Source organism: Podarcis liolepis (genome assembly GCF_965112155.1).
Source record: "Podarcis liolepis genome assembly, chromosome: 1".
Classification (NCBI taxonomy): domain Eukaryota; kingdom Metazoa; phylum Chordata; class Lepidosauria; order Squamata; family Lacertidae; genus Podarcis; species Podarcis liolepis.
The window spans coordinates 125,234,739-125,258,422 of NC_139554.1; the positions used below are offsets into that span (position 1 = coordinate 125,234,739).

Consider the following 23,684-nt stretch of genomic DNA (forward strand, 5'->3'; position numbering starts at 1 on the left):
TAAAGAAGGCCAATCTTTACATTGGGGCAAACTTTTCTTGATTTTTCAGCTGTATCAATGCAGGCATAATTTTGCTCTCTATATACTTTGCTGAAATAAAACAAAATATCAGGTGTTTAATTTTATAGTAGTTTTGATAGAACTAAAAAAAATGAAACAAAATAGCCCTCTAAAGAAAATACCTCACTGTTCACAAGTACCCTGTCAAATCTGGCTGTAATTCGGTAGAGGGCTTGAAAGTTTCTTAGAGCTGATTCGGATGTTACACATTAGCAGGGATTAAGATGCGAGAACTGCTTTCACTTTTGAATTCTTACTAAAAATGTTTTATCTAAAGTACTGAGAGGACAGGGTGTACGTTCCACATTTTACTTTGAATTGCCTAACTCTGTGCTGTGTAGTTGGAATCTTGTGTGTATAGAATCCTGAACTACTCATATATTTCTGCATGGGAGATAGAATGACCGCTCCCCGCTTAAAATGGGGGGCGCCCTTTGCTTGGACGCGTGCAGCCCCTAGATCTGGAGCGGCTCCAACAGCATAGGCTTGGCTTTGCCTTCCCTCAGGTGGGATACCTGGAGGTCTCCACCTACCTCAGTCAGTTGTCCAATCCCACCTGGGGGAAGCGTTGCCAAGGAGACCAGGCCAGGTAGGGGAGGGATTACCTGCCCACACAATAGAGGGAGGATCTTACCTAGGAATGATCTAGCTAAAAAAGCCTTTTCCCTGTGAAGAAGATACTATTGAATATTTGGTGAAGTGGTCTACGTTATTGGCTTAGTGATTTTTATTGGTGTATCGATTTTATTCATATTTTGTGTTTCAAATTGTTTTAATACTATGAACTCAAGAGTACATTGAGGAGTGTTAGGCTAGTTGAAGAAATAATAAAGCAACAGCAAGAAGTGAGGAAGATAGGAGAGCAGAAGTTTGCCATACTTTTCATTCCCATGTGATGCTGCTATACATAGCTAACCTAACAGACATGCATGCGGATGACTGTATGTGACCGGATGTATATGCCCATGCAAATATGCATGGAAGTTATTTTGTGTGATTCTGATTGTTTCTGCACCATGCAGCTAGAGATGTGCATTCCCCCCCTTCTGAAAACAGGGCTTGAGGGTGCACATTGCACTCTGGGGCACTGCATGTGATTTTTCCTGGTGTGTGTGTGTCGTTCCTAGCTGTGTCCCAGTCTTGCAGGAATATAGCACAAACAGACTGAAGCAGGCAGTGACTCTAGTTATGGAATTCAATATTTTTTTGCTTATATCCTTTTCCTATAGTGTTTACTGCATGTAAAAGTTATGGATTACTAATTATATCTCGGTGTAGAATACTGTGGCATTAGCTGATTTGGCATTAGACTGGTTGGAATTGCTGGTTGTATCAGGTTGTTGTTGTTTTTTTTAAAATCCTATGTGTTCCACTCAAATTATGATATAATTATGTTATTTTATTTTTTTGAACAGTGGAACGAGTTGAAAGAGACAACCTCTCAGAATATTGTGTTCTTGGCCAGCGTCCCATGCACTTACCAAATATCAACCAGCTGGCAACCTTGGGCAAAACAAATGAACAGTCTCCTCACGGTCAAATTCACCACAGCACTCCGATCAGAAACCAAGTGCCAACTTTGCAGCCAATCATGAGCCCTGGTCTTCTTACGCCTCAACTCAGTCCACAACTTGTCAGGCAACAGATAGCAATGGCCCACTTGATAAACCAGCAGATTGCAGTAAGCCGGCTATTGGCTCATCAACACCCGCAGGCTATTAACCAACAGTTTCTAAACCATCCGCCCATCCCTAGAACAGTCAAACCAGAGCCAACAAATTCATCAGTGGAAGTCTCTCCAGATATCTACCAGCAAGTCAGGGATGAGTTGAAGAGGGCCAGTGTATCCCAAGCTGTCTTTGCAAGAGTGGCTTTCAATCGCACCCAGGTATCACATTTTTATTTCAATTTCTTATTCCAGTCCAAAATTGGAACATAGTTACATTTTAACAAAGATTGGTTGCATGTCATTATAAGAAGCTCATCTAGGAAATAATGTGTTCCCTTACAACAGTTGTTACACATAGGCTTTCAAAATTATCCTTTTTTATTGAAAGGTTTTAATGGAATACAAGGGTACATTTAACATCTCTAATTTCAATTCATAGAGTCCTTTCTACAGGTCAGTTACATTTGGGGTGAGACACTGGTGACATTGGCCTTGTGGGGTTGCGGGGGGAGGGGGCGGGAAAAGAAGGGGGGTTAATGATCTTTCATTCTTTTGCATAGTATATTTGCGGAGCATTTGTGTCAGTATCATGAGGCTAGGCTCTTGAATGCTTACTTAAAGCCTGATCTAGATGATTTTGGGAGTGTAGGAAGAGAACCTCCAGATTTCCTACATCCTTTCTCTCCAGCTAGGAGGAAAGGCATGGCACTTATCCAAAAAGAATCTATCTGTGTACTTCTGTCCTTGTCTGTTTGGTTCTTAGTACAGACAACAAGAACTCAAGGACAGTCCTGATCTTCAATCAATACCTCCTCAGGCTGAAAAAGTTTGCTTGCCTGCTTGCTGTTTTAAATTGTTAGATGTTTTGAGATACGTTAATTTTTCAGTACAGTACTTCATTTCCAAATAAACATGCTGTTATAAAATATTATGGCCAGGGTATGAGTAAATAAAGGGTGGACAAAGAGAAACCACTTGATCCTTTCCCCTCTGGCCCATTTCAGCTGAAAAATGTCCTTCCCAAACTGCTTTTTAAAGATGCATCATTCCCATATATTTCCACTTGGCAATTTGAGGGAGGTGATTTGGAGCTCGGAGTGGGGAGCAGGGAAAACAATTAAAGAGCCTGTCTTCATGTGCCCTTCTCCTGCTCATACCCAATCTACCTAGTCAGCTAAAGAAAACAAAAGGTTTAAAAAAAACCATGGAGGAAATAATCACAGAATTTTAGGATTGAACTATATGTGACATGCATATGTGTGTTTAAAAAAAGTGACAGTTTTGGGAGGTGGCAACTTGCAATAGAGAACTGAAGAGGAAGGGAGGCACAACTCTTTCTGCTGCCTACTAGTTCTCCATTCCAAATCATTATGTTCCTCCTTACCATGGGCTTCTTTGTATGTTTGTGAGAGCTGAAATGTGTCTGGAGCTATTTGTTTATTTGGAGATCTTTGGGTCAGTCCAGAATAAAGGTGACAGACAGGAAAGTGTAAGCCTGTATATTAGGGATGGCTAACCTATGGACCAGATCTGTGCCCTCCATGCCCACCTACACAAAGTCTTTTCTAACCTCCCACGGTTGCCCTGCCAACAATGTGCTGCTCATAGTTTTCTTTTCATTGACTGATCCATGGTTCTGTGCCAGTGTGTTCACACATTGCCCAAAGGTGGCAAAAAGTTGTTGTCAGTGGTAGTAGCACCACATCATGTAAGTTGCCTGCCACTTTCTTAAACATGAATGCTTCCGTAGTGTAGTGCTTGAAAATCTTCATTTTCAGAACTTCCTGTTGCTTTGTTTATGAGATCAATATTTGTTGCCTCTTCTCTGTGGGCCACGTCCCATTGCATACCGTGCAGTGGTGTCCAAACTTTTTTCAAAGAAGGCCAGATTTGATGAAGTGAAGGGCCGTGAGGGCTGACCAAAGGGCCAACCTAAGTTGCTGAGGTTTTTTTAGGATTTTACCCCAGGAAATAAACTGCCACAGGGGCCGGATTAGGCCCCCGAAACAGACTTTGGACATGCCTGGCCTCACCTTGGCCAATAAAGTAAATGTGGCTGGGGAGGGTGTAGCACTGAGATGGGAAGAAGCCTATCTAGAGAGGCTGTTGCTGTTTGCCAGTACTTCTGAGTGAAAAATAGACAGTGGTGGTCCAGCACCATGAAAATCAGTGAGTTAAAAGTGGGGTGTGGGAATGGCAGGTGACAGTGGAGACAGACAACATGGTGTCCTCCAGATGATGTTGAAACCACTGAGCCTAGGGCTTGCCGATCAGAAGGTCGGCGGTTCGAATCCCCGCGACGGGGTGAGCTCCCGTTGCTCGGTCCCTGCTCCTGCCAACCTAGCAGTTCGAAAGCATGTCAAAGTGCAAGTAGATAAATAGGTACCGCTCCGGCGGGAAGGTAAACGGCATTTCCGTGTGCTGCTCTGGTTCGCCAGAAGCGGCTTAGTCACATGACCCAGAAGCTGTATGCCGGCTCCCTTGGCCAATAAAACGAGATGAGCGCGCAACCCCAGAGTCGGCCACGACTAGACCTAATGGTCAGGGGTACCTTTACCTTTACCTAGCATGAACAGTGGTCAGGGATGATATGATTTGGTTACTTCTGATGTAATAATATATACTTCTATTCTAAGGCAATGTACATGAAACACGTCCCAGCCTTTCAGTGCACTATATAAATGCTGTTATTTCATCGTGAAATAGCAATCTTATTTCAAAATACTTTATCTCTGAATAAATTGTGTGTCCATCCAACATTTATGTCTATATTTGTGTGCATGTATAAAAATGGCTGCACTTCCAAGCAGTCATATAGAACAGCATATCTCAGCTCCATCCTTGCACCTTGCAACATTGTAACTGTAGGCCAGGAGTAGTAGCAAAGATGGCAATACTGTCTACTTTTTAAAAATCTCCTGGAGGTCTGCTCCACACACAGCACAGGCCAGTTGTCTGTTCTAGTGGATTAATGATTTTTTTTGGCACTACCATGCTGAAAATGCCATGTTATGTGGGAACTAATTAACGTTCGCAGCATACTTTTATTACTTCCTTTCTGCTATTAAATTTATAAGATGGCTACAGCCAGCAAAAACATTCACTTTGAATCAAAATGACTGAATTTTTCAGGTTAGCCTTGAGGATATCAAATAAAAATTATAGTGGAATGCATGAGTATTTCCTTTTTAAAATGCTGCTTTTAATTTGGAAAAGGATTTCATCCCTCTGGAACTCTAACCTGTTTTGTTTGTATATGTATGCTCAATATAATAAACATAGACATTATTGACACAGTAACATACTTTGAACTTGAGGAAGAGGTCAGCCGTAATATTGGCTTTGTAGTTTTTCTACTACTGTTAATGAATAAAACACTATATTTTAGCAAATTTGTTAAATTTGTAATGATAGTACCCAAGCCTACAGTGAAACAAACAAAAAACTATTCCCAGGGTCAAAAGCTTCTGGGTGAAATTTATTTATTTATTCACTTTATATCCCATCCTGCCTCCCAAAGGACCCCAGGCAAATTTCACTAGATAGTATGTGGAGTGCAGAACTGGGATTAGTGAAACAGTGAAATGTCAAATATTCATAAGAGTGGTAAAACAAGCATTGCTACAATTTCCCCAAGAAAGTCTGTATGCACTGTGCTGATCTATAACATTTAAAGTGGGTATCACTCTTCTTCTTGCTATGTGACTGAACTCTGTAACAATTAAATACTCCACCACCACATTGACATTAAGTGTTCAGTGACAGCTTAACATTTTTGGGTCCTGTTTCAGGTATAACTTTGGTCAACTTACTTCAGTGCTGTTTCTCTCCCTTATTGTTTGGGTTCTTATTCCCTCTGTATTTATCTCATGAAATAATCTGAGGTGCAGGGGTTGACCTTTATTTGAGAGTTTACATGAGCTGGAAGGGCAATAACTTTCTAAATTGAGTTAATGAGCATGTGTATTATATATGCAAGGCCCCAGTTTCAATCATCGTTACTTCCAGATAAAAGCTTTCAGATGGCTGCCACTAACAAATTTGCTCACAGTGGGCTCGGTTCAGATGATCATTTCTCATCAGCCACTTTGATCCTCCCTTTGTGAAAATGAACAAATCGGGAAATCTTCCCATTAACTATGGTGAATGGCTTCAGAACAAGCCAGAATATGAAGCCATGCTTTGAAGTTGGCTTCATATCTTGGCTTGTTCTGAAGCTATTCAACATAATTTTAAAAAGCAAGGAACTATAGTTAATGCAGTCTTCCTAGTTTGTTCACTTGCTCAAAGGTGCTTTGTGTGCAGCCAAAAGCTTGTTCAGAGCTCTGCTTATTAAGACAGTTTATTTATTTCATAAAATTTATACACCACTTGGCTGAGGGGGTGGAGAGAGCCCCTCAAAGTGGTTTACAAAGAGAAAAGAAAAAAAAGAGCCAAAAGAATGATAACCTAAACAGCTGATATTTGTTTCAATGTGGGTAGCGTGCCTAGAAGATGGGAACTTGAGGTAACAGTATACCTGTGATAAAGTTGCAGAGAACTCCATATATGCCATATTCAGTTTGAGACCTTGATAGGTTGTTAGAATATGATGTTTGCAGATGCAGTATTAAACAGGAGGAGAGGAATTGTGATAGAAATATGGGTTGGGGAACAAATATGGCCGCTGGAGCCATGGGAATTAACAATCATATCTAGAGAGAAGGATGAAAAGTAAGGAGCAAAGGCTAATTTGCAAACTCACCCTACTTATATCTCTGACAAGTAAATTAAATTAAATTAAATACTCTGACAAGTATTAAATTTTACCTTCAAAATACATATTTATTTATTTTTAAAAAAATTCAGTAAACTAGCTAATATAATTTATTAATCCCTAAATGATGGACTAGTATTTAATCCTTATATAGTGAGTGGTGTGTTGTACATTAACCTGCAATTAAGTCCAGCTTCATAAAATATGTACCGTGGGGCTTGTTTAATAGATAAACTATTCTCTAATTTATTTTAAAGTCCAATGACCTACATACTTGGAGGCTGAAAAACCCCTTTTACTAACATTATTTCTCCCTTGAGAACTTCCATCCAAGTAAATCTGTTAAATGAAGTAGAGGAAGCTTTGATCCAAACTAGGCTAAATCCATTGGAACAAATTGCTGACACACATGTGTATTGGGGAGAGGGAGAAATCTCAAAATGAATCTTGAAATGTGGTTAGATCTCACCCTAGATGTAGTGCGGGGACCTTGTCTATAATGTTTCCCCTTCCCCTTGTTCACGGACAATATAAGGAGGGATGTAGCCAGTTTCTGGATACTTTGGTATTGTAACTATATCAGAAGGACCTGCCCACTTCCTCAGGAATCTGCCCAAATACTAGGTGACTGGAGAAAAGGTCATCGCAGTTGTAGTACTCTAGGGAGTCTTGTTGGATGCCAAATCTCCTCCTTTTTTGGGCACCTGGGGATGGCATTAAAAACAGCAGTGGCTCTGTTATACATTAGATCTGTTTTTATAGCTGCTGTACTTTTATCTTGCCCTGCTGCTTTTAGTAATATTCTCTACTGTTGGTATGCATTTATTCTTGTTCGTAAACTGCTCAGGGAGTTGTACAATGGGATATATATATATTTTCTAAATAAGTCCACTGAGCTTACAAACTAAATAGCTCTTTGTATTAATCTAATGCAGGTTGCCTTGGGAGATCATTTGAAGGCAGAGTTTTAATTTTGTAAATAAATAAATAAATTAAAATTTTGGGGGAGCTTTGCTCTCGTTACTTATTAATGGAATTTCAGAGAGCTGATAAAATTACTACTACTCAAAATTACTTTCTGTTGCTTCCCCATTTCAGCTTTCTACTGAACTCACTATGTTGTTCAACAGTGGTTGGATTTCTCAGCTCCTCTTCTGGCACTTAACATTTCCCACCTCCAAAGGCTGTACTAATCATGTAATCCAGGAACTGGGCTCACATTGCATCCAGAACAAAATGTGCCCTTAGTTTAATGAGCAGGGAAACCCCACATACTTTAAGTGATTAATATCCTGAAATGCCCACACAATTAAGAAAGGTTTGTGTACAAGATAAGCTTTCCCCTTCATGGCCAATGGGAGCACCCAGTATGGTGAGGCAGCTGCTGCTGCTGACAGCCCAGTATTGGGAGTGGGGACCGGTTCTTGAGCAGGACTGACACTTGCTCCCCAGCTTGGATTTATCATGTGGTGGCAGCAGGCAATATTCTGTTGTGAGGAAATGGTACCCTGGACAGCTCCATAGAAGGTTGAGGCTGAAGACTTCATGAGAGTGGAGCTCAAGTGTTGCTTCAGCAAGAGTCAGCCTCAGGCTGAGCCTTACATAGGACCTGCAGCTTTGTCTCAGTAGCTAGATCTATCATCAGTGAGAGGAGCCTCTTCACTTAAAGGAAGTGGCAGCTTGTTCTAGCAGTTGTTTACTCAGTGTCAGAGGAGGACAGCATCACGCACTTGGGCTGGAGGGGTACTGGCACCACAGGGTTTTCTTGCAGACATGAGTGTGTGTTTTAGTTGTATCTGTTTAACCCCAAGCTGTGAGCTGTCTTGGGACCTGCACTGGGAGAAACACAGGATATAAACAAGGGATTCTGGTTGGCTAGGTGCCCTATGGTCACGTTCCTCTCCCAGTCTGAATCCCCAGCCTTATCCCCTAAAGAAAGGGAGTGTGAACCTAAGGTCATGATAGGCAGAAAGCTGCAATGTTGATGTTCCCTGGAGTGACATTATGTCGGTTCATTGTGGGAGTGTGTAAATGACATGTGGATTGCAAATCATGACAATGCTGCTGTCACCGCTGCAGTCTTGAGAAATAAGCCTAGCTATTCACTTGCCAGTTTATTGCACTTGAACCCTGAGATCCACCAACCAGAGCAAAAGACATACATTTTGTATTATTCTTTGTCCAAGGATTGGCTCTACATTACAGAACAAAACCAAGTCTTTCCACACAAAAATCCACTCATAATTATCCTCACTCCTACTTCCTTTATTTCACTACTATAACATCTTGTTGTTACATTGTGAAATAATTGGGAGCCAGGAATCCTAGATGTCCTGGGTGATCTACCCAGAGATCTACCAGAAGATCACAATTGGAGTGTGCCAGAAATTGCTATATCAGGTTAAAAATTGCTTGTTTAGAAAATCATCATACCACAAGTAAAATTTATGTGTGAACGAATCCTTATAATGGAAATACTTCCTTTTTTGCAACAACATAATATTTTTGCTGAATAATTCCCCCAAATATATATTGTAGCAACCAGGAATGGTTTGGCTTTTCTAATACACAATAAAACCCAGTGAGTGGAATATTTATTGAAATCTTTGGATGCATAAGCACTGCTTTCTGTGATGTCAAGAAACTGAGCATATTTCTCCTTCCAAACTTTTTAGTGAAAGTATTTGTGCTCCCACTTGAGGCTTCAGCTATAAACTGAGGACTAGCCCATTTTGTGGGCACCAGCAGGGTGATGTGTTTTTGCTCCAGGGATACAATTTATCAAGCCTCTCTCTATATTTTTGTTTTTTTTAAAAGGACTTCCCTTTTTGTGAAATTGGGCCCGGTAGCCAGATTTGCTTAACTAGTTGGATGATTAGCAGTACTTGTTTTATAGAACAAACACAGAAAATGTGAATATTTATGGAGCTAAAGATTTTTCTTATTGATAAAACTTGTCTTTTGCTTATATAGATGGAAAAGATATTGGCCATCAGAATGGATACCGGTAATTGTTGAAAGCATTATCTTTTAAGGTCCTCACTTTATTTCCAGTTGCTTTGTGACATGCAAGAATTTTAATTAGCAGCTGTCACCAACTTATTGTTTGTTACAGTATATCTTTCCTCCCCATTGAAATTTGAATGGAAACACATTTTAAAATTTGACAATGAGAAAGATACATTTTTTCTGGATCTGTAGGCTGGTTTCTGCTTGTGGGCTCTAAATCACTTGTGAGGTGCTCTTGTATGCCTGTCGTCTCTTTTCAAAAGAATCACAGCAATGGCAGCATCCATGTAACAAAATGTAAGTCTGTAGCCTTGATAGTTGCAAAGAGAAGATTAGAAATATGAGGGCAAAGTATAAAATAACTGGACGCAAGAAATATTGCAAAAAGAGGTTTTTTAAATATTGTGAATATAATTTTTTTTTCCAAAGTAAAGGTCACTTTCTATGCATTTCAGAATAAGAATGTATTAATATGTTGTGTCAGGAAGAAACTAGCACAGCACTTAGTTTGATTATTTCCTTTGCAACAGATATTTGGAGAATAAATTGATCATGTAAAATCATGTATTGTGCCATCTTGATGAAAGCTGGTTAGTTTTTGCATTGCATGCTAAAGTTGAAGTGATATAGTGGATTCATATTGTATACAAAGGGAAGGTGCCATTGGGCAAAAAGGGCAAAAAGGGCAAAAAGGCTAGTGATTTGATTAGAAATGTCTTTTTTTCCTAGCTCATTGGAAGCCAAATATTATCTGACCTTTGTCTTGTCTGCTTGAAGAAGGGCAAGATAACATTTTCTTTTTTCTGTATTTATTAGGGGTATGAATCTGCTCTGTATGAACCCTGACTCATGAGCAGAGGGGCAGGGGATCTGTGCCTTGTCAGAGTGAAGTAGAGCTCCTATGAGGTCTGACAGGGCAGATCGGAGACCACACAGCACACCTCATTGCACTTTGTGACTCAGGCATAAAACAACAAGACTGCATAAAGTATGCCTTACCACAGAAAAACGATGTCTCATTCTCTAACTGTAAGGAAATGCAAGGATGGAGTGGATGAAGGGTGTAGCTTTGCAGAAGCAAAACTCAGAGTGCATAAAGGAAACATTGGAGTGGGGAACAAAACCTCCTAAGTGAGGTCCACGGACTTTTTGCTATGCACCTTTAAAACTCCCCACCTGCTCAAAATCAGTTTTAAAGGTGCATAGCAAAAAGTCCGTGGACCCATTTGTGTGCAGTTTGCCGCGTTTGCTGCACAGGGGCACCATTCTCTTGTCTGAAATTTTCAGACCAATTTCCCACAAAATACTAAGTGAGCTTAAGTGATTCCTTTTTTATATCCCCCCAACTGCAACAGCTGTCTTTGTAGGAAAACTACTGTGGCCACCCTTCTGAAATTTGGTAGGGTTCAAGCCTTCAGAAAAGGTGATTATTACTGCATCCTCCCCCCAAATCTCTTTCCTCAAGGTAAAATTTAAAATACACATTTTTCTAAAATATTCAAGGAATTCAACATTACTGAATCCTCCCCCCAAATCTCTTTCCTCAAGGTAAAATAAAAAATGCACATTTTTCTAAAATATTCAAGGAATTCAACATTGTGCTGTAGTGAATGTCCCATCACCTCAAGCTCTTCAGCTTGCCAGGTCGAATGAGCCTCCTTTCTTTCCTGTCACACACTGTTCTGGGGGTTCTCCCTACCTGCTGAGCCAATTTGGAGGGTGTGTAGGGGGAGGAGCGGGGGAGAAGCCCCATTGCACAACCCGAAGCTCTCTTGCAGGACATGGGCTGATGGGACTCATTAGGTGAACCTTGCGAAAGGTGTCAGGTCCACTACCCTCTGGCTGTAAGGTAAAGGTAAAGGTACCCCTGCCCGTACGGGCCAGTCTTGCCAGACTCTAGGGTTGTGCGCTCATCTCGCTTAAGAGGCCGGGGGGCAGTGCTGTCCGCAGACACTTCCGGGTCACGTGGCCAGCGTGACGAAGCTGCTCTGGCGAGCCGGCACCAGCGCAGAACACGGAAAAGCCGTTTACCTTCCCGCTATAAAGCGGTACCTATTTATCTACTTGCACTTGACATGCTTTCGAACTGCTAGGTGGGCAGGAGCAGGGACCGAGCAACGGGAGCTCACCTTGTCGCGGGGATTCAAACCGCCGACCATGCGATCGGCAAGTCCTAGGCACTGAGGTTTAACCCACAGCGCCACCCGCGTCCCTCCCTCTGGCTGTATTTGCCTGTAATTTGGTGGGCTTAATCCAATTTGGAGAGACTGCCATGCCTGCAAAATCCATCCATTTCTAAATTTGCAGCCATTATTTTTATTCCCTGCAACAGTGATTGTTAGGAAACAGAGCTTTGTTTTTAACAAATCGGCTTCAGACTCAAAACATGAATTGAATCAAACAGACCACAGAGTGACTCGGAACAGATTGGACTGCTTCCTAAGTGACACCTCTAGTATTTTTTAAAATAAAAATGTACACCATAGTTATTGTTCATATGTCTCTTAACGTTAGTTACAAAAGCCATTTTCTGAAGCTAATTTTGTGCAATTTTCTGATTGCCTGAAACTTTTTTCATGCTGAGTGGCACAAGGCGGGTGGGTGGGAAGGGTGTATGAATTCAATAGGACTTATTCTCAGGAAATTGGAGATAGGATAGCAGCCTTTTAAGTTGTTAGAATTAAAAGACTTAAATTAAGTCTAAAATTAAAAGGACCCCTGGACAGTTAGGCCTTCTGAACATGGCCTTCTGCTTTCCTACCAGCTCATAAATGTATTCTGGTTCTTGGAAGCAAATGTGTTGCAAGAATTTTGGATATCAAAATATGTTGCTTCCTTTGTGACGTTGTTCAAAACGGTCTGCTTTATTAAATACAATACTTAGCAGTTGCATGTGGTTTATTTTGCTCTTTCCTCACAATTCCCCTGAGCTCCACAAGCACGCACTGCCCTTCCTAAAAAGAGATACTGTAATAAAAAGAGACTTTATTAAGCTAATGTAATAGCAGCATTTTCTTTCAGGAGTAAAACATTTCATTTTTAATAATAAAAATTGAATTCCCATCATTGCACACTGTATACATTTTATTCAAATCAGCCTGAATGCGGCCGTTCCAAGGCTAAGGAGAGATCTCCTGAGATATATATACGTTAAGCATTAGTTAAATTAGTTTTAAGATTCAGACTCAAACCAATATGTGATAATGAATTAAAGTTTAAAGTAATACCAGTATTGAAAGTGAGGACATGTTGCGAGACATAATGGTCATAATAGTAACTCCATAGCAATTACAGAATTATCTCTTTTATTAAGATCAGAGACTAGTCCTTTAAATATGGGTGTTGTGAAAATGTCAGTGAGCTAGACACGAGTGTTTTCTATAGCTAAATGCTAACATCTTAATTGCGTTGAATTTATTGAAATAGCTCAAACCCAGCATTTTTGTCACATATCCAAACAGACCTGAAAACATAGAAATTCAAAATGGAAAATAAGAGAAATGATCTTGCTGAATCCCCCCCTCCATGCACACTGAAATTTCAAATGGTGTTTCTTTATTTGATTCTAAATGATGAGATTTTTCAGTAAATCATCTTTGCATTTCCTGTTCACAAGACTTAGGAGTGCCTTATTTTTGAATGTAATTGAAGTTCTTATCCCTATTTTGATATTAGCCCTGGGACAGTACTGGGGGACTGCAGTTAGCTCTTCACATGTTACAGCAACACCATGAAAGTAGTGGTCAAAGGCCAGCATCCTAAATTATTTGGTGTCATCAGTAAACTTGGCCACCTTGTCGCTTGCCCCCCACTCTAGATAATTTATGAACAACTTGAAAATTACTGGTCCTAAATCAGATTTGTTTGAAACCCCACTGATTACATCACCCAGTTGCAAGAACTGTCAGTTTATTCCTACTCTCTTCTTATTGTTCTTTAACCAGCTCCCAATCTATGAGGGGACTTCTAAGTTCCCATGACTTCTAAGTTCGCTCCTGTGTTTTGGGTGAGGGTCTGTGTCATAAGCTTTTTGAAAGGTCCAGTATACAATGTCTACCAGATCGATCCACATGACACTGTCAAAGAACACTAAACAATTAGTGAGACAGGACTTTTTTTGCTCTATAAGACTCACTTTTTCCCTCCTAAAAAGTAAGGGGAAATGTGAGTGCATCTTATGGAGTGAATGCAGGCTGTGCAGCTATCCCAGAAGCCAGAACAGCAAGAAGGATTGCTGCTTTCACTGCGCAGCGATCCCTCTTGCTGTTTTGGCTTCTGAGATTCAGAATATTTTTTTTCTTGTTTTCCTCCTCCAAAAACTAGGTGCGTCTTGTGGTCTGGTGCGTCTTATAGAGCGAAAAATACATTGCTCTTGCAGAAGCCATGTTGATTCTTTTTCAGCAAGCCTTATCCTTCTGTGTGCATGACAATTTTATTGTTGTTACTTTCCACCAATTTCCCTGGAACAGACAGTTTTCTGTCTCCCTTCTTGATCCCTTTAAAAATTTATGGTATTTTGGCTGCTTTTCAGTCTTCAGGTACAGACTGATTTTAGGGACAAGTTGCATATTTTTATTCCAAAGGCCATCAATTTCAAGTTCCAAGTGCTTCAAGAACTGTTGAGGGGATACCAGTTGGATCTCATGATTTGTTCATTTTTAATTTGTCAGTAAGACTTAAATCGTTATCTCCTGTCACAGCTATTTGCCTCAATTCTTCACGTTCCCTTCTTGAAAATGTTGGTCTCCATGTGGTTGTGAGCAGCTGTTGCAACAGTGATGTGGGATGAGCCCATGGAAAATCAGCTCCCACAATTCTGCTGTAATGTGTAAATTTATGCCATTAATGGTTCAATTGTGAGAACATTCTCTGTAACAACCGAAAGTGATAATATAAACTTATTACCACTTTTGGTTGTTACCGAGAATGTTCTCACAATTGAACCATTAATGATTATTTTGAGGTTTCGTTAGCAGGAGCAACTAAATCATTTGTTGCGAATATGTTACATATTGTAAAATGTAAAACCCCAAATACCTGGCATTTTGAAGACTCGTTGTAAAAGTTTAGAATTCCAGATTTGCAAATCCTATACGCAGCACATTTTTTAAAAAAACTTCCCTCACCCTCATTTTTAAAACACTTTTTTTAAAAAACAGTCATGTTGAAGTTGGAAGGCAATTCCTGTCCAGATAGCCATTTAATGAGTTGTCTCCCTGAGACTAGATAAATATTTGAGAAAAAAGGTATGGTTACAGGTTTAGGTCTATACAGTAGAATTTTGGGCAGTGATCCTTTGCCCAGTTTTTTATGCCTGATGATCTTAAACTTGCATAACTATATGCAGAATTGGACATCTAGAGTTGTATGGCTGTTACTGTATAATTTGTCCCTCCCCCCTTTAAGAAAATGCTCTGTTGGTATGAGCTAATTTAGCCAATGGAATTTTATAGCAAATTACAAATGTTGTGGGTTTTCGCCTCCTGCTTGTCCTCTGTAGCAGAAACATGCTTTGCAGAAATGAAAACAATCTCCAGCTATCTTCAGGCATTTCTCAAAAATAGCATCACTACAGTTTGTCTGGCTGGGCCAGTTCCCTTACCACACACCTGGTGTATATCACTTTAAAAATAAATTATGCCTCATTAAATTACAATTAAATGAAATCATGATCGTTTGTTTTTCTTGAAGGAAGATGCTTTGCATATTGAAAGCCTAATTTGTTGCAGGTGAGAAAAAGCTGAACAGATTATTTAGCATCACTTTATTCTTTTTTTTGTAATCCCGATTGTTGGTTAGTATTTGTATATACCATTTCAGAACTATATGAATATAAATGATAAGTGCTCTCATGATATTTTGTTTTACTGACTTCATTATCTATTTGCCATCGGTTATCAGCATAGTCTGTCAGTACAATCTATTTTCAACCTTGCAATGAAATAGATTTCACTTTTAAGACATTAATTTTGCATGGACAAAATAGTCACATTCAACTACATCCTAGTCTGAATCACTTTGGGGTTCTTCTGCACATCTCTCTTACTCTTGAAAATGTAACATGGGAAAGAGTTGAAAATAATAATAATAATAATAATAATAATAATAATAATAATAGGGAAATGCTTTGACAATGCTGAACTTCTTCCATAGTCTTCTGGTTCCACTGGATCCTTTAGGGAAAGCGGGCCAGCATAGGATCCAGCAGATCATTTATAGTTCTGAGCAGCCCTGACCTTTCCTCCAAACACCCTATTTCAGGTGCTTATGCTGGCTAGCTCTGGAAGTAGCTCCCACTTGATTGAAGTGTATGACAAGCCTCTACTGCCACAGAGCCTTCCTCCATCAACAGCTCCTCTCCACTGGCATAGCCGTTGGAGAGGGACTCACTGTTCATCCTATCACACACGAACAAGGTGACCACTCATATAGCTCTGCCTCCCGAGACTAATAAAAATTGAGGGATTTCTGTTCTGACTCATTACCAGGACTGTTAACTAGGATACCACTCTTCATACTTGTGTCCTGGCCTCCAAAATGCTGTAGGCTACTTAGCCCTGTAAGTCCAGAAAAGATGGGTGGTGGTATCGTGTGTCATAACGCTGTAGGATGCTGTCCTAGCTTGAGAAACATAGAAAAGCATAGTAAAGAAGAGGCTGCACATATATTTTCTCTTTCCCTATTGGCTTTAAAATACAAAAAAGCATACATAAGCAGTCATTGTTGAAAATATTGCCAGAAGGGAAGGTGTTGAGGATGGGAGTAGATTGCCCATGGAAGGGAGGATGAAGAACATTAGGAAAGCAGTGATTGGGTGTCTCTTGTCTATTTGCAAAGCTACTGTAGTTATTAACTAGGTATAGTGTGACGTTTTAGGAAGAAACTTTTCATAATTTTGTAGTAAACTGGCAATCATCTCATCTCCTAGGCAAAGACATAAGTGTATGGTAGCACAAGGTTCAAAGCAATATTTGAAATTACTTAGTAATCAGTAATATTTATATCCCAATTATTGTCAGGATGCTGTCAGTGGCTTCGAGCTGGTTGCCCAGGAAAGTATAAAGACATGGGAAAATTTCTTACCGTCCTTTTTTATTTTGATCTTTACAGAGAGAGGCTATAGAACCCAGCCTCTTGGATAATGGCGTTGTCCCAAGTGAATCCCCACCCCCCCATCTCTCCCATTTCCTCATTCGCCATTCTCATTGTCTCCTCTACGGGTGCTGCTACATGCCCTCTGCCTTTGAGCTCTTTGCTCTCCTACTTTTAGGGCTCGCCAGGTTCTGGGAGATGGAGGGTCTGGGGTGCTTTCGAATGACAATGTGTCAGCTGGGTGTTGTCCCGGCTCTCCCATGATTTCCCAGCTTTTCTTCTCATCTGCCTCTGAGATGCTACCTCCCTCAAACCCCTGTTGTAAATCTATACAGTGGTACCTCTGGTTTCGAACTTAATTCGTTCTGGAGGTCCGTTCTTAACCTGAAACCATTCTTAACCTGAGGTACCACTTTAACTAATGGGGCCTCCTGCTGCCGACGTGCCACTGGTGCACGATTTCTGTTCTCATTCTGGGGCAAAGTTCTTAACCTGAGGTACTGCTTCCAGGTTAGTGGAGTATGTAACCCAAAGTGTTTGTAACTCGAGGTGCTTGTAACCCAAGGTACCACTGTACTATCTTCTTCTTCCTCTTGCCTGGAAGGGTCAGGATGGGGAGGGGGGTCTCCACCATTCCTCCTCTGCCCAGTCCCTGACAATTGCTTAGGAACATCTTATGTCCCTTGCTAGCTTTCTGCGGGCCTAACTACATGCTATACAAATAACTGAACCTCTGGCTTCTTTCATGTAAAAAAAAAGCTTGATGTATTTGATAAATATGGACATTGCCGTATCTTGGCTTTCTAAATGAGGCAGCAAGCAATTTTCAAATTATTAATTTCTAAGATGAAGTATCTTGAGAATTTCTCATATTTGCAGCATTTTCTCCCATTAGAAAGAATTGACAGGTTTGCAGTGAATGAACTGTAACATCCAAACTCTGCCAAACATTTTTCTTCATAAGTCTCCTGTGCTGTTTAAATGTCTGAACTAAATTTACCAAACTTGGCAGATTCCTGAAGATGAACAGGGCTGCCAAGTGTTTCCAGCCTGAAGCAGTAAGAGTGAGAGCACTAATAGTTCTTAAAATGGTTTCAGGAGGCACCTGGCTATAATGGTAGTTTTACACTGACCCACCTGCCTCTTTGGCAACTCTTTGTTCAGGTTGATCTTAAATATATGATAGAATCTGAACAGAAATGCTCCTAAATAAACCACAGTCCCAAGAAAACAAGGTTTGTTTCTACAAAACATTCCCTGTGCTTTAACATCTTATGAAGGGTCTCAGCATTGCAACCTGGCTGGTTACAATAAACACATTTTTAAAAAGACTTGGCCTTTTTTTAATTTTTTGAACCAGGGATTGCTATCAGAGATTCTGCGTAAAGAAGAAGACCCTAGAACAGCTTCCCAGTCCCTCCTGGTAAATCTGAGGGCAATGCAGAATTTCCTCAACCTGCCTGAGACAGAACGAGATCGTATATATCAGGATGAGAGAGAGAGGAGTATGAACCCCAATGTGAGCATGGTGTCTTCAGCTGCCAGCAGTCCAAGTTCCTCCAGAACCCCCCAGGTAAGGTGCAACCCTATTATAATTGCTTACACAATTGTCCCGTTATCCAGAAACAGGCGGGCAGGCATCATTTGAGATGACCTGTTAGGATTTTCCCATCTGGTATTCAGTCCACTTGAGTGCTTCTTGGAACCTTGATTTTTTAGGGTTTGGAGTTGAGCTAACAGGATCATGTTATCTTCTGGCAATACTTTGTAGATGAAACTAGTTAGTATTTAATGCTGCAAATATAAAGAATGAGAATTCAATGAACTACATGAAAGAATTCAAATGCGGGGCAGGTTGCGCACATCAACTGTGATTGAAAGCATCACAACACTGATGTGCATGTGGAGGCCCGTGGAAATGAGGGTAACTCCAGTCTCTTCAGCGATAGAAAATGCTCCTCATACACATCTCCCCTGTATGCTTGAAGAGAACTAGGCAGTGACTGCATCCTCTGAACCATGCTGTAGCCTGTGAGCATCATAGCTTTTCCATTAAGTGTCTATGATTTTACTCCATGATTGCCATACTGATTGGAATGTCATCCAGTTCTTCTTCTAACTAATGACAAGCCAGGATTTAAGCAGCCAGCAGAGGCCCTTTTCTGAGATATAATGAAGGATTTGTCGAGGTGACTGCAACCAGCTGGTAGCAAAATGCATTTAGGAAATACAGCTCATCCAGAACACAACAGCTAGATCGTTTACTGTGATTTGCCACAGCATTTGAGAGCTTTCACTGGGCTTTAGTTGTTTTCTGGGCATAATTCAAAGTGAAGATGCTTTAATACCCTAAATGGTCCGCGTCCAGGGTTCCTAAAGGACTCTGTACACTTACATGAACCTGACAATGTGCTGAGATCATTACCAGAGCTTAGGTCAAACAACTAGGTCTTAATGCAGTAGTGTAGCTGGAGTGGGGGGGCACCCCTGGTGGCACTTAACTTTGGGGGCCACATGCTAGAGCCCAAAGTGGTGCACAAGTCTAGGTACCCCAGGTGCCTGGTGCACTGCTCCCCAAAGCAGAGGGTGGCTGAGAAGGACACAACTGGCATCTGCTGGCCCTGGTTCCAGTGAATTTTACCTGCATCAGGGAAATAGATTCCATCCATATGCTTGTTGAAGGCAGCCCTTTTCCTGTGGCCTTGTTGGCCTAATCTCCATGCCACATTGTGACCTACCTCTCTGCTGGCTTCACAGCAAGAGTGGAAGCATTTGGTTTCCAACAGTCCCTCTGCCAGAGAAAAATCACCCCCCTCCTCATTTCACTGATGCCTTGAGATCCTCATAGTATCTAACAGGAACAAGATTCACAACTTTCAGGATTGTTTACAATTAAAATTATATATATAGGTTCTCAGCGCCTCCCTGCCTCCCACAATCCATGCCGGAGCGAGAGCCAAGTACTGAGACAAACTGTGACTGAAGCCCATTCGCCCTTGTCCCTGGGGGGAATTTGCAAGGATAATTACCCTCAGTCATCATTGTTTTTCCTTCGCCAACGATCTCCCGCTGTTGTGGGTGCTGTCTCCATTAAGGCAGAGCGGAACCGGAAGCCTAACTTCTGAGACCCTTCAATTGGTATTGTTATAATGAGGCTATTATTGGATTGTAATTGAAAACTAATAAAAGCTAGTATAATTGCTAAAAAAGCAGAGTGATTCTTTTTTAAAACAATCAGTTGTGTGTGTGTGTGTAATTGTAACTGTGAAAGGCCTGTGGCAATAAACAAAAAACATTTGCTTGTAGCTGGAAAGCTCTAGGATTAGTTCCCAGGCTGCCTTCCTTGGCAGAGCATGCCACAGAGAAGGTGCCACACCTGTATTAGCTCTTTCACCTTAACACTGAAAAAAAGGGGGCACCCTTGAAGGGTCTCAGAAGTTAATCTTAACATCTGAGAATGTTCATGTGCGAGTAAAGAGTCGATTGCATCCAAAGTAGCCAAGTGAAGGCGCTCCTTCTGCATTATCTGGAGGAGTGTACTGTATATAGAAGATGGCTCACCCAGGAAAATCATAATTTGTAAGCACTAGTAGTATACCTTAACTGAAACAGGGGGAAATTCCTAAGTTATAAAGTGCTATAAAATGCACATGTGATTTCTACCCAAGACTTGTCACTTAGAAGGGACATATTGATGCTAGGAGACTGCCTTCAAAAACAGCCAAAATGGGTAGACAAGAGAAAATGTATTACAAATTAACGGCAAATTTGTTCTGTGCCAAAGTTAATCCTATATACAAAATGTTGTTTCCATAGATACCAATCTGTGATATGATTTTGCAGTGTGGTGGGTAATCTGAGAATGTATCAAGAAATACAGTAAATACCCCCATTGTATTCCCTGTTGTTTTAGTTGTTATCCTTAGTTTGTAGCTTTACATTGATAAACTATTATTTTGAGATGTGTCCCTAATATTACGTGGCCTGTGCCAAACTAATCCAGTAAAAGAGTCCAGGGGTATTGAACATGAAAATGTTTAAATGCTGCTTTCTTTCTTCTGTGGTAAATTTATTTAGTTAATTTCTATATTCTACACATTTATATAGTTCTGTCATTTTTCTGTTTGAAGAAATGGCAACAAAACTTCCTGAAAACAGCATTTAAAAATTAACAATTACAAAAATACAAATCAAAAACTCATAAAGAAACAAAAGAAATAAAAAAGTTAAGTAGCAGCCCCAGCACACTCTTGTTTGCATATTGTGTGCCAGAATTTTTTCAAACACTAAGCTAAACCATGGCTTAGCACACACAAACTAATGTGCAGATTCTCTCAGAGTGAAGATCGTGGCCACTGTGCTCTTTGCCCAGTCCTGCTGCTGCTATCCTGCCAACACTAAGCCATGTTTGCTATCGTGTTGCAGCTGAATCTGTCCCCCACACAAACCACATACAACAAATGAAGAAGACTAGGTTTACAGCTCATGTAATGTACGGTAATCCCAAACCAAACCATGGCATAGCCCTGGGTAGCTGCAGTATTCACTCTGGGAACTCATTCAGGGCATGTGGAAACTGGGTCGCAGTCTCTGTCAGAAAGAGAAATAAATAAAACATATTTGTATTGTCTGTTGAAAACTGAGCAGAGACCGGAAACCAGGCAGGCCTCTTTCAGGAGTTCATTCTATAATCTTGGTGTTACAACAAAGAAGATTTGATCCCACCCACTTTACTGCTGATGGTGGAATTACAATTATACTTCCAAAATTGCATGCAACTCCAAATTGAAGGAACACATCTTGCATTTTTGTAGGCAATATAGGTCTAGCTCTGTTGAGACCTTTCCCCTCTGCTTTGATCTTGCTGAGGAAGGAACTGCAGTTGCATACTTCACAAAAAGTCAGAACATTTCCCCCTCTCAGCTGCTCACTGCTGAGCAGCTGATAGGTGGAAGAAGACCCAGAGGGCTGGATAAAATCTGGCTGTGTTCTGCATGTGGGCTGAGGAGAACATCTCTGGGTTAAACGTACTATTTATATTGAGTACCTCCCTAAAACAGGCTGTTTTAAGGTGCCAGCATGGGAGAAATGACATTACAGTCTTTTTCTATATACACGTTAGCTTAATTTAATGTTTCAGTTCCATAAAAAGCTTGCTAGATCAGTGTCCTAGATTGCTGCTGTGTGCAGATAACTGCTGTTAGATAGAATAGCCTGTGCAATAGAGCAACCTCGGGTTGTGTGTTTTCGGGTTACGGACGCATCGAACCTGGAAGTACTGGAACGGGTTATTTCTGGGTTTCTGCGCTTGCACATGCGCAGAAGCACTAAATCGCGTCACGCACGTGCGCACTGCGGGTTGCGAACACACCTCCTGCACGGATCACGTTCGCAACCCAAGGTTCCACTATATAATCATTACTAGATACATAGGTTACTGGGCAGTTCAGTGATGTATCTGACTTGTACTGTTGAAACTAGCAGCCAGTCTGAACAGGTTTTCATCTGGTTTCTGGTTTTGGGGTAATGACCTTTCCCCCTCCATTCCTAACTTCTAGTTCTCTCTCTGATGGCTTAGTAAGTGGAAGTGCCAATATTCTCTGTTTATTGTCCTTCATTTGTCCCAGAAGTTGATTGGAAGTCATTCAATTAAAAGGAGTGCACTGGAATATGCAGAACTGCAATATGAGTTTAGGAGACCAAGGGCAGCACACCACACATACTGTGAAGCCTGGTGTTATGAATTTTTGTTCATTCTCACTGATTTCCTAGGTGAAATTAGGTGACTATCTGGGCAGCATAATGATGGGAAACCATACATACTCAAATGACATACATATAGCTTTAATAAAGGATGAGAGAGACTTGAGGGAGTGCATTAAATTGAGTAATAATTTATTATTTAGAGACCTCTATGCATTTGCTCATTTTTTCTGGAAGAATTGGCTCTTCCTCCAAGGTATGCAGTTTTATGGGGAGAAAAAGCAAAAGTCCAAATACTCATGTATGTATTATATTGTATTTTCTGGCTAGCCCCATCAAGTGACTGCCTGGGATTTAATTCTTCTGCTATATAACCTTTCAGTTTTTTGGTATATGTGCTTCTATGTGTGTTGAGAGCGAGCGAGCGAGCTCTGTGTGTGAAGAGAGGGGGGAAGGGAGGGAGAGGGAGAGAGGACTGTGAACGTCCTATAGGAATGCACTGCAATTATTTCCAATCACAATTAACCTGATTAGAATAATGGACAGGAAGTGTCCCTCTGTAGCTAATGCAGTTTGGCATCAGCTGACTGAAATCCTTTGATAATTTCTGCACAGATGGCTGGGCTGAAAGCAGCACTTTTTTAATTATTATTTTCATGGTCTCTCGGTAGGCCAAAACCTCGACACCGACAACAGACCTCCCCATTAAGGTGGACGGAGCCAACATCAACATCACAGCTGCCATTTATGACGAGATCCAACAGGAGATGAAAAGGGCCAAGGTGTCTCAGGCTCTGTTTGCCAAAGTGGCTGCCAATAAAAGTCAGGTGAGTAGAGGGTTCTTTTTGAAAGAGCAGAGAAAGCTTCAAGGTTGAAATTGGACCCATCCCTCCCCCCATCATTAAAGTATATCGGTTGCAGCATTAGTAACAACATCAATGATCCCTGGAGAATCCATTGCACTTTGTCTTTTTGCTCCTAAATAATTTCTTTCTGCCTCTTTAAAGTGAATGGATAGCAAAGACAAATCAGATTATCTTCCTTTAACTGAAAAGTAAAAAAAAAAGAAACAGGACCATAAACTGCTTCCCTGTCCTCCACCTGGTGCAGTAAATCAAGAACCCCTGAAATTATAGTGTTGTACACATTTAACAGATTTGATTCCTTAACAGTTGTTTGATTCCTTAAACAATTGTCTTATGGGAAGCCAACAAATACCACAGATTGATTGATCACTGTATTCCTTGTAGTTTAAAAAAATATGAAATGGAAGCATTATAAAATGCTGAAAGTAATTCTGTTATCATCATTCACAGAAATACTGAATTTATTCTAATGTGTTACATGGATTTGTATATGAGGAGGATCCAAATCTTTCTCATGCTCATTTTCTTC

The 23,684-nt window shown here is 40.7% G+C and overlaps 1 protein-coding gene across 2 annotated transcripts in view; it reads left to right on the top strand.

The window, feature by feature from the left end:
- SATB2 (SATB homeobox 2) overlaps nucleotides 1-23,684 on the top strand; it is a 126,381-nt gene that overhangs the window by 65,333 nt on the left and 37,364 nt on the right. The window contains exons 7-9 of one of the 2 annotated variants that reach the window (XM_083468521.1): nucleotides 1,476-1,948; nucleotides 17,947-18,159; nucleotides 22,961-23,116. In XM_083468521.1, coding sequence (XP_083324647.1) covers nucleotides 1,476-1,948; nucleotides 17,947-18,159; nucleotides 22,961-23,116 — 842 coding nt within the window. The remainder of the gene's footprint in view (nucleotides 1-1,475; nucleotides 1,949-17,946; nucleotides 18,160-22,960; nucleotides 23,117-23,684) is intronic. The other variant, XM_083468522.1, reaches the window with a different exon arrangement.